Source organism: Rhipicephalus sanguineus, chromosome 7 (genome assembly GCF_013339695.2).
Source record: "Rhipicephalus sanguineus isolate Rsan-2018 chromosome 7, BIME_Rsan_1.4, whole genome shotgun sequence".
NCBI classification, from domain to species: domain Eukaryota; kingdom Metazoa; phylum Arthropoda; class Arachnida; order Ixodida; family Ixodidae; genus Rhipicephalus; species Rhipicephalus sanguineus.
Genome location: NC_051182.1, coordinates 115438103 through 115453435, shown reverse-complemented (window position 1 = coordinate 115453435; position 15333 = coordinate 115438103). Strand labels below are relative to the sequence as shown.

At 43.5% G+C, this 15333-nt stretch overlaps 1 protein-coding gene across 1 annotated transcript; it reads left to right on the top strand.

The window, feature by feature from the left end:
• The first annotated feature begins 2460 nt into the window (after positions 1–2460).
• LOC125759144 (GTP-binding protein Rhes-like) lies at positions 2461–4106 on the top strand. Its single transcript, XM_049417477.1, has 2 exons — positions 2461–2658; positions 3392–4106. The coding sequence occupies exons 1-2, from the start codon at positions 2461–2463 to the stop codon at positions 3896–3898; spliced, it is 705 nt and encodes a 234-aa protein (XP_049273434.1). The 3' UTR covers positions 3899–4106.
• Positions 4107–15333: the final 11227 nt, after the last annotated feature.

Below are 15333 nucleotides of genomic sequence, written 5' to 3'. Positions count from 1 at the left end.
GTAGTTTGAGGAGTGCAATTCGATTAGACAATGTATTTTTCCTGCGGGCTTCACATATGATCTAGACCACTGGTAAATGCTGAATATCAATGCTAAAAGAAATCCCTCCGCCGTTGTTTTGTACTCAAGAGCTCGCCCTAGAATAATCCGTTCTGAGGATTAAGATACTAGGGCGTAGGCTTTATTTTTGTAGTTTGCACCAATTTGCCACAGGGCCAAATTCGAAAGTTCTGCATAAGTGCAACGGCTAGCGTGGGCTTTGCTGTATTTACACAAGCGTCCATGTAGACATGGGCACGTCTACTTCAGCTTAATTTTTGTACTTATCTGCTTCGCACCTGTGATCCCAACAACATTCAACCTATTTGAAAATTTTTAAAACTAAAAATTCTTGTTTTTTTTTCTTTTTTCGACTACTCACAGTTTTTGATATTTTTACTGGCTTGAAGCATGTTACACGCACTGACCTACTCATAGCAGCACTAAGTGACCCATGAGCATATCGACACCTTGAAATTGCATAGCTCTGTAGGAAGACTTTGAAATTGCATAGCTCTGTAGACATTCGGACTACACAGCACTCAATATTAAAACTAGAATCAAATCAATTACTCATTAGGCGCTCCAAGGAAATAAAGTTGGCTGAATAGGCTGTTGCCGGAAGTGGGCGCTCAACAACCAGGGGTTCTTAAAACGATCGTCTGTGCTATTTTGTAGCTGCGTTAATGAAAACCAGGGGGCGTCAAAAGTAAAGCAGCGAAGTACTTTCACTATAGGCCTTAAGTAAGCGATTGCGGACTCTCTTGCTTGAATTTACTCCTAAGGAGTATGCATCGTGGCTAATACGTGCCTTACGATACCGGCAGCGGCCACGGCGAATTAAATAGAGGCTGTATGTACCGTGAGGCGTGCAACATCGGGAAAGATTGGTTTAGATTAGCCGCTTCTACACAAAAAGGAAGTATGCGGCAATAGTGTGCAAGTAAGAGTTACATCGGCATGAAGCCGCTACCTTAGTCATCAGAACTGGTCAGTGTTGGAAGCAGTGTCTTGCATTGCTTAAAGTTTGCTAAGTCGCAATGATGGCGTACGTTCGATTAGCGAATTCGGCGGGGGTAAAAATAGTTGTAGTAAAATTGCGCTGATTGGGTTCTCGTTCGCTGAAATGGTTATTTCTGCTTTAATAGGGACACGTTCCGTTGTGAAGAATTATTATGGTAGCCAACCTTTTTATGGAGGGATAATGCAATACCGCATTGTTTATTTTTTTCTTTTATTTTTTTATTGCGCGGAAATATTCTTAGACTGTCTGTACAGGCGTCCATGCTGCAGTTGTTGGCGTGAAGGGTCGGCTGGTATGGAATTCTTTTCAGACATTTTCCTTGCGATAGTGATCACATCTGAGGAGTAATTGTTGAGGAAGTAAATACATTGATCAGAAGTCGCGTTTTATTATTGTTGTGCTCAACGAAAAGCCAAAAGGTAATTGCCTGCAAATGGGCTTACAAACTCTTTTCGCCGTCTTCGGGAATTAAAAGTGTCATCGGTACCTTCCCAGATTGAAGATTCCTATTTTTTTTACTGTATTTAGAAAGACGAGGATCTCCTAAGTAAAAAGCGGATATAATAACATTCGCTCGGCACATTCCAGCCTGCAACAACCTATTAATTTATATTCTCTAGCGGCATCTTTTCCTCAAATTTCGGGGTGCTCGTAAACAAACGCAAGTTCTCAAGAACCACAGTTTCGAAATAGTTTCATGGTGTTATAAAATGGTATGCTAACAACGAATAGAAGAGATGAAGGGGACAACGCGAGCACTTTTACACATATACAAGAGCAAACGCACAGGATAAGAAGAATAAAAAGATGTTTAATCACGAGAAAAAAAGAAACGTTGGCCTGGAGAGCAGGTTTCTAGTCTGCTACTGCTCATGAAGAAAAGGAAAAAGGGAGAGAAAGAGGGAGGTATCATGATAGGCGACTATGGTACAGCATATTTGGTCACTGTACATATTGTCCTGCGCGGAACAGTGTCTACAGAGAGTTTCTCAAACACTTGCAATTGAAAAATATTTCTTAACTTTGAGTTCATACGAAGTCCCATTAAAGAGAACTTAAGTGCTGCTACAAAAACTATTACTCTCTTTTTACGTGTTTGTTGACGTACTAACAAGCCATTAGAGATACGCCTCTGGATATGTATGCTCGAGAAAGGATGACCAATAATGTCAAATTTTTTTTACTGTCTGCATCATGAGCCAGCGTGACATATTCTTCGCTTCAGTAAATAATACTTTGTTTTAAAGCATTAACGATTTGCGATTGACATCTTCTTCGTTGGAAATCTCTGCAGGGCACGGTGAACTCTTTCTTTTGACATTCTGGGTGCCCCAGCAGACTTTGGTGGGTGCTGAAATTGTCATCGTCCTCAAGTTCACGAACGACCGAGGGTCACCATGCCTAGCACGGGCCACGCGCCATCTCTGTCTGCGCTCCAGCCCGCGCTTGATGAAGCCCACAACAATCACCACCACCCTGCAAAGGACCAGTACCGCGTCGTGGTACTCGGAGCAGCTCGAGTGGGCAAAACAGCCATTGTGCACCAATTCCTGTACGATGAGTTCCCCGTCGACTACTTTGCCACTGTGGAAGAGGTAAGTTCATATGGTGGCGTTTCAGCTTTTTCTTACTAGCGCGCATGTGGATCTAGTCACCATGGATCTAGTCGACAGGCTTATCAGTCATGCATGTACATACATACATACATACATACATACATACATACATACATACATACATACATACATACATACATACATACATACATACATACATACATACATACATACATACATACATACATACATACATACATACATACATACATACATACATACATACATACATACATACATACATACATACATACATTCGAGCGGATAGACGGAAGGATACAGACATACATGTTCAAGGGGTTACGAGGGCATGATCCATTCTTCAGACTTATATACAACTCAGTATTGTCTGTTTTAAACTCTTATTTGAAAGACCACGTATAGGTCATTTGAAGTAAGTCGATGTTAGCAATCTACAAAAACAGGTGATCTTCATTTACCACATGCATATAAACGCTCCATTACAAAAGCAATGGTAGGAGTATGCTTTGTCGAATATCCCTACAGGATAACTAAAAAATAATTTTATATGCGCCTAAATGTGCTGCCATGTGAAAAATCTGTGGAGACCAAAATTCCCCAGTATTTAACCAAACCTTCCCTTTACTACACTCACAAATTGTACTTGTATTATTCAGAGATCGTTCGTAACCGCAACATCATTGTGACTTAGCATATTTGTAGCCTTGTAACCTCTTTCTGTCCTACGCAGTTCCACACGGGCGAGTTCGAAATTAGCGGGGCCTCGCTGACCCTGGACATCGTGGACACGAGCGGCAGCTACCCGTTCCCCGCCATGAGGCGGCTAGCCATCACCACGGCCGACGCGTTCGTTCTCGTCTACGCCATTGACGACCCGGAGTCGTTTGAAGAGGCTCGCCGCATCCACGACCAGATCGTGGAGCTTCACTCGGCCAAGGCACCCGTGGTCGTGGTTGGCAACAAGTGCGAGCTCCCCTCAGCGATGCGTCGCGTCCGACGAGAAGTCGCCGAGACTATCATCTCCATCGACTGGGAGCATGGTTTCGTAGAGTCCTCAGCCAAAGAGAACATCAACGTGTTCGAGATCTTCAAGGAACTCCTAGTCCAGGCCAAGGTGCCGTGCGACGTCAACCCGGCCCTCGTGAACAAGAGGCGTCGCTCGCTTCCCGTTTACCCGACAAGCCCGAGCATCAAGGACAAGACGCTGCTGAAGAGGAACAGCTGCGCTGTTTCGTAGCTGCATGGTGGCCTTCCTTATTATTACATGAACTTCTGCATACTTGCCGGTGCCCGTAGAGAGGATGATGCTCAGCGGCCTGCGTACTTGTTGGGAACTCGGCGGATGAACTTGCAGTGAAATGCATTACATTGGTGTGTTCAGGGCGAACGTGTCATCTTCGACCGAATGACTATGAACTATAGAGCAAGCCTGCAGGAAAGACAAAATGTGCGAGACTGCTGTTTTTGCGATGCCTTTGCAGAAAATCAAAGGACTGTGCTTGTATAAATATGTGCCATTTAAGGCGTCTCCGATAATACTCAGTATTACACACCCTGCCTGGTATATCCGTAGAAGTTGAGCAAAAACGAACATACTCGTTAACATCGCCGGTCTGTGGGAGCATCAGGCAAAGATAAGTGCAACAGACTTCAGCAGGCGTGTGATCTCGTTAAAGAACAAGAACATGGGCATTTTATGAGGGCTTATCGAGCGAGGAATCCCGCCGGAGCCGTACCGTGAACAAATGGGACTTGTCGGACGAACAAATTTGCATTGCGGTGAACGTGCGCCTTTCTAGCGCCCCCGTTTATATGCTCTAACGTAATAACGAGGAATTGCCGAAAGCATTATTCTCGACAAAGGCAAGTGCACCTACTAAAACGTTGTCCCCAATGGCATGCCAGTGTCCAACAACTCACTGAACTAAAGCCTCCACCTTGCCTTTAATCTGGACTGCCTTGAAACGGGCACCGTATCACTGTAGATAAACACCAGAACAGTGTGATGTGCGAGGACATCGCGAAAACCCTCTGTTCCTTTGAATAGGTCTTGGAACTCGTCTGAATAAATTGACGTACTTGGGATGTTGTGTTGTCAATCACAACTCACTAAAGTACAAATACAGCCCACTCAGGCATGCATAACGCGTAAGTGGGGGAGCACTTGAAGAAAGAATCTGCTTATTCGTAACTGACATCTGGTGACGCGACGGATATCGCGCCACGTATACGAATGGGGCCTACCGCACTGCGGTTGTGAATCGTGTCCTCACTGATTATCCAGGCAATTGTTTCAGTGGTTCTCAGGCTTCTCTGTCTTACAGCGAATTCCGCAGAAGGCAAGCTTGGGCGAGTCCTTGTATCTTCGAGCTCGGTAAGAAAAGCGCTAAAAGTGACGAGGACGAAGAAATTAAAGGGTGTTTACGCATGAGCTGCCTTGCGCAACTCTGTGTTTATCCGTGCCATGAAAACTCAGCATAATGTAGGAACGCGGGATTACTTGTCAAGACAAAAAGAAACATTGCAGTGGCGGTATGAACCGCAGCGTAGAAAGTGAATATGTAACCCTATTTCCAGATATGGAAAATTGAATATGTGGGAAAGAACCAACGATAAACAAGAAAATATTAACAACGTTAGAATTAAGCCCGAGCTCCGTTCCCAAAACTGCAGGATACAAGAGCCCTCGCTGCAACCGCTCTATGCAAGAAAACTCGCGGCAGAGCCCAAGCCAGCGCCTTCCACGAATTAAGCCGGTGTTAGCTCCATTCTGCTGAGAAAGTTAGCGCAATCTTTCTGCGTAACATTAGTGCCTGACTTACTGAATGACGAGACCTGGTTCGTTTCCGCTGAAATATTTTTTCTCGCCGAGTGCTGACGCAGCAGTCTAGCATAAACGTTACAAGACCTTCAAATATTACATTAAATCTAGTTACACAATCTTCTCTACAATAAAATTAACCGTCGTGATGAAGCAAGGTGGAAAGGCAATTTAATGGAGTTCGCGCCAATTCGTGAACGTAATTCACAGAAGCATCTATACAATCACTGCTATGGATGCACGTGGGGAGCGGGTTCAAAGCGCAGTATTTGAATAGTAGCGGAGCAGTCGAGAACCAATTTGTTTGTTGGGCCGTTACTGGACCTACCACTTTCCCTTGTGGTAAGCAAGTCATATGTAGCGTACACATCTGGTGTGTGCACCCATATTATAGCCCTTAATTTCTTGAATTACATGGTTTCAATACACGGTATACATTATTAATAATACCTAGGTTTCTACGTGCGAAAACATCGATATAGTTATGAGTTATGCCTTAGTGGAAGGATTCCGAAATTTCTACCATCTGGTGTTCTTTAATGTGCACGGACCTCACACAGTACACGAGCCTCAAACAATTAGCCTCCATCAAAACGCGACCACCGCGGCCGGGATCGAACCCGCGGCCTTCGGTTTAGCAGCCGAGCACTGTAACCCCTGTATCACTACAGTGGATAAATGGTAAATATTGTGAACAATATAACGTTTCTCAACAGCTTGAATTCCTATAAACTCTGGAATAACACGACACAGTCTGAGAGGACGCCCTAGCATGCCTGGACCAAATATGATGATAGTGTGTTTTAGGCACCGCTTGCCCCTCCGGGAATTGTGCCTCTGGCAAAAGTTATTTATTGCTTTCCGCAAACAAATATCCAAATCAGTCGTCTTGAAACAGCGCGAAAGCGATGCGCACATGAGAAGAAAATAGGACACACCACAGCGCGTATTTTATTTCGTGTGTGTGTTGTATTGCGCTGCATTTGAAGACGTTGAGAAAACACTCAACAAGCCCAGTTGTCAATTCTAGAGATCGATCGGTTCAAATCCCCGTCGGGTGAATCGGTGATCTTCGTTAGGGACAGCGTGCGGCTCTTCCAGAGCAGAGTACATAGTGCTCTTAATGGTGAAACGCTGTTTCTCAAAGGCTACAGCGGATATTTTAGCCAAGTAGGCGTTCTTTCAGCGACAGATCCGTACAGCTCTCCCATAGTAGGATACAAACACATACTACTTTAATGATTCACCTTTTGTTGCCAACATATATGTTGTGACTCCCATAATATCTATTGCATCAGCTTACTGCTGGCCTAAAAGGCTTTGCTAGGAACAGTAAAACATTTAAGTTAATTTTGAACAACTTCGTTATGTTTCAGCTCAGCAGCAATACCCATGTCGTACTGATTACGATGTCTCTGAAGGATCCGTCAATGCGATTAATCATAAGGATTCGTTCAGCGCACGAAAGCAACCATGCATTGCACCACAATGTTATCTGCTTCCAATTATGCCTCGCATGCTGGATCGATTGTCTGATCCCGCTTAATTGAAAAGCAGATAAATAACATAGAGCAGTGTGGAATCTAAACAAACTGCGCGCTAAGTTTACTGCAATCAAATTTTGTCTCGCTTGCTGAATTTATTTAGTACCCGGTAGAATGAAAAAGCAGAAAAATACCTTCGATAATCTGGAATCTCGGCAAACAACACGAAGTATATTTCGCTGCGTAAGGGACAGAGACCAAAATGACATTTCTTTGCACCCACCAAAAATAACATGGGAGAAGGTTCCAGCATTTCTATACCTACTCAACGCGAGAAAAATTCACACAGAATTTGATTTGAGATTTGCCAAAGTGATGTGCAAGGGTTGCGATTTATTCTAGGGAGCTGCCACCCCTGGAACAATGCTTTCTGGTTGCATTGGCGTGACGTGTTTTATCATCGTTTCATCTTCTCTGTAGCACTGGTGTGCGTATCGCAGGACGCTGCCTTATGTAATGCGTATGCCGCGATTACTGAAACTGGCATCAAATTTGTGCAAAGTATGAAGTTTCGTTATGCGTACAGTCCTCCTTTTCGGCGTCCCCTCTATCTTGCGGTGGGGTTTTATTCCATTTCCACGAGAGGGAGTAAGCATCCGAATGATATTAGAAAATAACACTGAAATGAACATTATTAGGGCGACAGCTTTAGCTGTTTTGCCAGACGCTGGCCGCGACGTGCGGTACAAAAAAAAGAAAGACAGTTTCGCCAAGCTTGAAAAAAGTGCGGAGCTGGGCGTCCTTCTTCGATTGTCTTTATTTACCTTTCTTTCTTCACCTGGTTGTTTCTTTTTCTTTCTTTTCCCTATTTTTTCTATGTCCTGGTAATAATATCTGGGGTTTAACGTCCCAAAACCACCATATGGTTATGAGAGACGCCGTAGTGGAGGGCTCCGGAAATTTCGACCACCTGGGGTTCTTTAACGTGCACCTAAATCTAAGTACACGGGCCTCAAACATTTTCGCCCCCACCGAAAATGCAGCCGCCGCGGCCGGGATTCGATCCCGCGACCTTCGGGTCAGCAGTCGAGTGCCATAACCACTAGACCACCGTGGCGGTGTTTTTCTATGTCCTCTTTACCTATGTTAATTTCTACTTCTTTCTTTCTCTCTCTATACATTTCTTTCTATTGCTCACTCCTTCTGCATTTTTTCTATCTTCTCTTTCTTTCACTCTCTCTACTTCTTGCTCTTTGTTTCTTTTTGTGCCTATATATTTCTCTCTTTCTTTGATCCTCTCTCTATCTGTTTTTTTATCCCTTTCTTTCGCACTATTTTTCTCTTCCTCTTTCTACGGCATGCTTCGCTCTCCCCTCCTCTATTGCCTTCTCACCCTCAATTCTCTTGCCCTCCTCCTACGTGCCTGTATAGCCGAGTGGTTACGATGCTCGCCTTCAGATCGTGACTACGTTGGTTGGAATCCCACCTCACCAAGAAATACTTTTCGCCATGAATTTCTCTTTTTTTCTTTTCCTCTATCTCTCTGTTTGCTCGTTTCTTCCCCCTGACGGTTATTACAGGCCACGCCGGAGAAATCGGCGCACATGTTCTGGGATCGAAGCACGAGACAAAGGAGAGGACGAAGATGTGCCTGTAGGTTCATGATTATCATAATTTTCTAATGACGGACTTAAACCCACGGTTGGCATAAGCAGCTCCGTTGTTAAAACTTACGCGCACAGTGACACATGAAAACCTATATTCCAGTCGGAACGGAAGCCAGGTACTCTGCGTGACAGTCAAGTGTTCTAGCACAGAGCCACGCCAGCGTTCGAAAACTTTTTCGAAAAAAAGCCCTATGCAAGTGGCTTCTCTTACTAGGAGGACAGTTAACACATGTAATACCGCGTGGCAGAAGTATAGATCTATGTCGGGCGTCGTACTTAGGGAAATGCGTCACGAGTGGGCAATTCAAAACTGCTACGTAAGTGCACACAGTACCTTACAGATATATAGTGTGTACTTCGCCACCTCGCAAAGTGGCGATGATTAATGCCTTAGTGGGTACTTCGCAAGTGTACTTGCGAACAGTAGGCGTCCTCATAGAGAATACAATTAAGGCTCAGAGATCTTAAAACGAGCTCCTGGGTACGGACATCTAGTTTAGCGACGCCGGATGAGTTTCGCCTTCGAGTCGTCATAGGCGAATGCCTAAACAATGCTGTGTTCTTAAATAAAGTATATATGCATGACACATCGTTATTACAAAACCGTGTAGTGTAAAATACAGTGCGTACAAGGTGAAAGATTGATTTCAACAGTAACACTGGATTAGAACTTTTTTGCAACCGACGTAGTACGTAAAGCACTATTGTTGTGAAATATCCAGTCGTCTTTAGTTTTGACCGTCGATGTTTCGCCTCTTAGTATCTCTGGAGTGGATGTACGTGTGTGAAAATAAGTTTTGCGGTGTGTATTTTAAATAAACATGGAAGAAACATATATCTGAAGAGTTCCGCGCTCTTTCATTTAACTAAAATTTATAAAAAATCTGGCATCAGTGTATAATCTAGCGCTAGTGGTTGTCTTGAATTTCACTACTTCTCTCTGAGGTTTCTCTTTTTCGAGCACCAGAGGCATTTATGTATTTTTCACAGTAGCCACAGTCTTTTTATTTGTTATGCATTTCACGAGGTGTGTTGGCGTTGAGCTAAGGTCAAGGCTTAAAGAAATGAAGGCGCTGTCATAAAAACAAGGTGTTCCAAAAACTAATACCGAAGAAAACACCGTATACCTTGTCCTCATGATGCCTCTGAAACATTAACTCCTATGAGTGCTCAAGTATATTATACCATGTAATGAATGTTACGTTTCAAATTTCACGCATGAAACTTTGAAATAATTTGGAATACATAGGCCAGGAAACTTGCACACGGAGGATCACATGTTAGTGTCCCATTTAATCAAATGAGCCACTTGAATTTATCATGGATCATTGGTCCTCATGCTTCAACGTATGCAGCCTCTGAATCTTACCTGGTGTTTCAACCAGAAAGAAATAACAGAACTTTCGGTGACATTGTAAGCGTTTATTTGTATTTATCATTTGTTAAAAAAAACGCGCCACAATGAGCTTTTATTATGTACGGATGATGAGCAATATACTATCGACATTTGTACGTTGCCTTCCTTAACACCAAAATCAGCGTTACGTGTCGGGATAAAAACGAGTCCTGCATCAGCTGACAATCAAAGGATTGTCATTCCCTTCGCTTATTGTACGAAGACACAACGGGCTACTTTTCTTTTTTTGTTGAGAAGACTTTATCCTGTGCATTCGCAGATCTATTGTTCTATAATTATCAGTCGATGTTTTAGGGTATTATTCTTTTTATTACGGTATATACCCACAAGACAGAAGTGTTAATAATGATGATTTCTTCGTTTTCCAAAGCTACAAACTTACCACGGGCGATAGCTTACAAACCAACGGGTATCAACAAGAAATAATGATCATAACGTATTAAACAGGGATATTTAAAAAAAATAAAAAAGCATACTAAATAAAACGGTGAGACGTACAATTGAAATTTGTCAGTCTTTCATAAACAGAAAGAATGAGAAGCGGCTATCTATAATATTATGGCTATTTCGAAGTGTTTAATTGCACAGTATATTAAAATTCCTATTTAAAAATTACCGTGAAGACATTTGCTCGGGTGATATTAGCCTGAAACCTATTAAATTGTACATTTCATCGTCGTTGGCATTATTGCATCATGTAGCAATGGCCATAAGAGTGGCCGAAATATTCGGGCAGGTCGCACACATTGTCGGAATCAATGGCATGCGATGCAGCCAATGAGGAGCGGCCTATGCCACTTTTTTTGTGCACGTTAAATATGAGTTACTGGTTCAAACTTGAAAGAGAAAGCAAACTGGAGTGTCGGCAGAGCCGCGACACGCAGTAGCCACCGGCACTCGGGTGGCTAGAGACATTCACGTGCTGTAGTTGATATAGCTTTTCTTTTGGGGGGCGGGGTGTGGTACGTTCAGACCGGCGTCTTCATTCCGTGCTTGAATGGGAAGGAAAGCCTTACCATTGTGCTCCCACAGCCTGTCTGACGGCTCATTCATCAGGACGGAACTCAGTGCGGCATGCTGTGCTGCAAACCCGGAAGTAGTGTCTTCGAGAGCGAGCATTGCCCTTTCTCAGAAGCTCTACTGTACAAGATGATGCAAGTGCCTGCCGGACGAATAGTTATCAGATAACTCGGCTACATCAAAATGTAATGCCAAGATATTCACCCGGCCGGACAAGCCGTAGGAGATTTTCATCTTCTGCTAGCGTTTGGATTTAAAAGTACGGGTGTATCACTGAGTAGGTACTCGTAGTAGATGTAAGCAAATCGCGTTTAGCGAATGGGTGCAGCAAAAATAGGAAAAAAGTTAATAAAAACTTAATAGGTTGTGTTCGTAGGAAAGAATTGTAGAGCGCCTCGCGAAGAAGAGGAAGGCAGGAGTTGGATGGACTCGCAGGTCAAGTGAAGTGAAATATAATAAAATTACGGGAGCCGACTTCGCCAGTCCTGCTAGCTTTAATTCATGATAAATGTTTTATATTGGAAGAAGAGAAAAAAAAAGAGATCAATGCGCATTCTCAGACATGGATGATGGGGTAAGACTTTGTGAAACTATGCAACTTTTCATTAAAATTTCCTTTCAGCTGAGATGGCAAAACAATCGAACGTGTAATTTCGGAGATTTGGTAACCGCACAACGAAACTTGTTTTAATATAAGCTCAGAAGCCCGGATAAAAACATATCAGCGGATAAACGTCGAAATATTGGCACGTCAAAAGCAAGGTTAATCAGTACAGGGAGAGGTAAGTAAAACTGTAAAGAAACCGCAGGGCAAAAAGAAGTAGCAGTAGATTGAGTCACCAAGAGGTTTAGCCATTTGTACCAGCTAAACATATACATCTCACTAAGTATACGCTACAGAATCAGTTATGTGAGTACTGCAGAGGAAGTTCGCCCGCGACTCTGCACGTCATAATGAAAAACCAAGATTATCGCTCAGAAAAGAAAACCGAACGAAGAACAATGTCCTAGAAGGAGTGAGACTTCAGACGGCTATATACATAAACTGGTGAGCCCTGACATTTAAGATAGAAAAAAAAATGCCTTTCGATGGTTCATGTAAACAAAATCACGGTGTGGTTAGGGCACGAGTCAGCCGTAGATAACAGCCACTATGCAATACGACGACTGAGGTTTCATTCAAGATAGACAACATACATGCAACATATAGGTCTGTAATAATTTTAGCACTGTGTGATCACGCCAACCAAACAAGTTTTCAACTCTAGCTACCCTGTTTGAAAAATGGTGTCGATAGAAATCCTTTGGACCTAATGTACCTCAGGCTGTCGACGCCTATTTAACATTCAGCCTAATTTTGTCTCCTGCTCAGCAAAAAACACAGGAAACAGATACATTAGAGGCAATGCTTGCAGAGGGTATGAGTTCTGAATGGAATCGGATGATTTTAAAGCGTTTTAGTGCGATACCGACAGGTTTCCTGAAGCCAGACTTAATAAGGAAGGCTTGTCGATGTGGTGCTATTCGCACGGTTCCGAAATAACTGCGCCGCTATGTGTTGTCTCTCAATCTAATATTCCCAATCCAGGAACTAACACAGTGGACGCAGAGGTAGAGCTCCGGAACAGAATGTCTCACCTTGTCAACCAACAGCGTACTTCCTCCTGGTGCTGCAGCCCATTTCCTATCGCTCCATTTATCCTACTAGTTTCTAGCTCCTACTACTAAACCATCTGCTTTCCTCTATTCCTAGGTTGTGCTCGATGTAGACTTTTTTTTTTCAGCGAAAGAAGGGTTCCTCGGGGCCATTGAACTCGGAGTTAAGGATTTATCTTCGACAACTAACTACGAGGCCCGAAGAAATGAATGATTGAATCACGGAAAGAATGAATGAAGCTTACTACAACTTCTGGTTTCTTTGCTTAGTCGATATGCCCTCGCTGTTCTCTCTGTAGGCACGTTTGATTATGCATGAACAGGAACAACTGAACACACACGCACATCCGCAGTCAAGAATGCGAAGGAATGTTTATTTAACAAGGTCAAGGTTCGAAAACGAACAAGCGGTCATTGATAACAGAGAATAGATAAATGAAAGATGGTTTACACATGGAGCAGCGACCCACGCAAGCGGTCACCTTGGGTAAATTATTGCGATTAGTATACTAGTTACAGCACGCGCGCCCTTATGCAAACGAGCAAACAACCGTATCCGCGTGTGTGTAAGTTTCACCGAGACGGGTACTGGATGTAACGAAGAGCGCTAACAAAGCGGGACTTATTCCTATCAACATGATATATATACGCAGAAGGAGCGCGCGCATGCAAAGAAGGTTTTCACGCCAACAATAGACGAAGCGTGAACAGAGGGTAGTGGATTGACTACCACAAACAGTCTCATTTGTGTGGGGAAAACAAGGTCTCACGTGTTGCGGAAGGAACGAAAATAACAGAACGTGTCGGCTATGCTAGAAGTCATTAGTGCCCTCTACAGAGCGGCGAAATGAGTGCGTGTGTTCCACTCATCGAAAGGGAAATTTAACCGCAGCTAGTTCTGTTCCGTCACGAGTAACCTTAATGAGGTTACGCGTGACGGAACGTGATCGAGAGTAGGTTGTGTTTTTCAATGAACCTCGGTTTCGTTCATATCACGGCCGTCATCAAAGTCATAAGCGGCGCCTTATTGGGGCTTTTATGTTTTGCCGCACCTGGTCTGCGCAGAACGTGTACTACATTTTGCCTTTGAATCATTAAAAAAGCGCTCGTTCTGTACGGCGTTTTAGAATACAGCTCTCAGGCACCCGATCCTGCGTTGAGTGGCGTCGCCGTTGCCGTCACCGTCGCTGGCGTAAGTGATAGGGTTTGAAAAGTAACAAATAGACATGAAAAATAAAATGAGAGAAACATATTCAGCTTCCAATGGGTTTTGAACTCCGCCCCTCTACGTGGCAGTCGAGCATTCTACCACACAGCTACGCTAGTGCTTGGAGTCCATTTGCAAAAAGACCCTGTAGAGGCGTCATATCATGCAAGAAATCGCGTAAACGTTGTAATATAGACTGGCAGAAGATTAATATAACAACCAGTCATCCCACAATGGTAATTGCGGAATGATTGTGTGGTTTAATGCTTCCCACCCTTTGCAAAGTGCTCATTCACAATTCTTCATCGTCAACAGCCACGTGCAGCATTCACAAACTGCACATAATACCTTACAAAGGTGTAGTAATACCTTGCTTATCCACATAAAAACGAATAATGGTGTAGTGAATGCCGTCCTACTTCACAAAAAGAATAATTTAAGGCGTAGTGAATATCTTGCGGAAAGCCAAAACTTCGAACATACTTGGCCTTGCCCCAACGCGAAGGTGCCCTCAGAATTCGCATTAGGCAGTATCGTTTTGGTCGGTGATTTTTTTTTGTCCTGTTTAATTTCGCACTGTTTGCAGCTGTACCAAGTATCAATAACCTGGAGTTCAAAGCCATTTACAGCGGTATAGATTTATCCGTGTAAATTTGCTAGTAAGCACGCGTGTTCCAGGGGCTGCTGCTGCACTCACGCTGGGCTTAACTCTAGCAGAGCTTGGTGCTACCTCTCTTATCTAACCAAAACCTGGACAACGACAACAAGGGGCCATACTCCTACCCATATTGCCCTAGCGGACACTGACCTAGCAGACACTGACGATGTGTACAATATAAGCATACGCTATATTGAACATTTTTTTACGCGGACTAACGTTTTGAGTAATTTATTTGCACTTGGGAATGCCAATAACAATTTGTGAGTTTTTACCTGCAATACCACGGTATAATGAAGACCACAGTAGTGGGGGCCTACATCGATATGCAGAACCAACTAGCCCAATTAAATGCGCTGACAAACAAAGTGTGTTGCTGAAAACGGTTGCGGAACCAATCACAGTGTACCACAGCGACCACAAAGCGATTATCACTACCATTACTCTAAAGTAATAATGAAACATATCCCCCTTCAGCATGTGTGCCTGAATGCCCAAGATTGCCTTTGGTTCTGTGCATGTACCCTGGCGGCTCGAAGATTTCCTGAGTCCTCTAGCTCTTTGGATCTGCAATTATAAAACTCTATAGTGTTTCGCCGGAGTTGGGATGTGCGCCTCCGACTAGTACCTTGACATGAAAGGCGTGGTCGCCAGTTCTCCCGCGCTTATCTCTTGAAGGGGGAGGTTTGTACGTCTTGTGTTTTTACCGCAAAGTTTGCGTTGAAGCTATATACTGCACGAA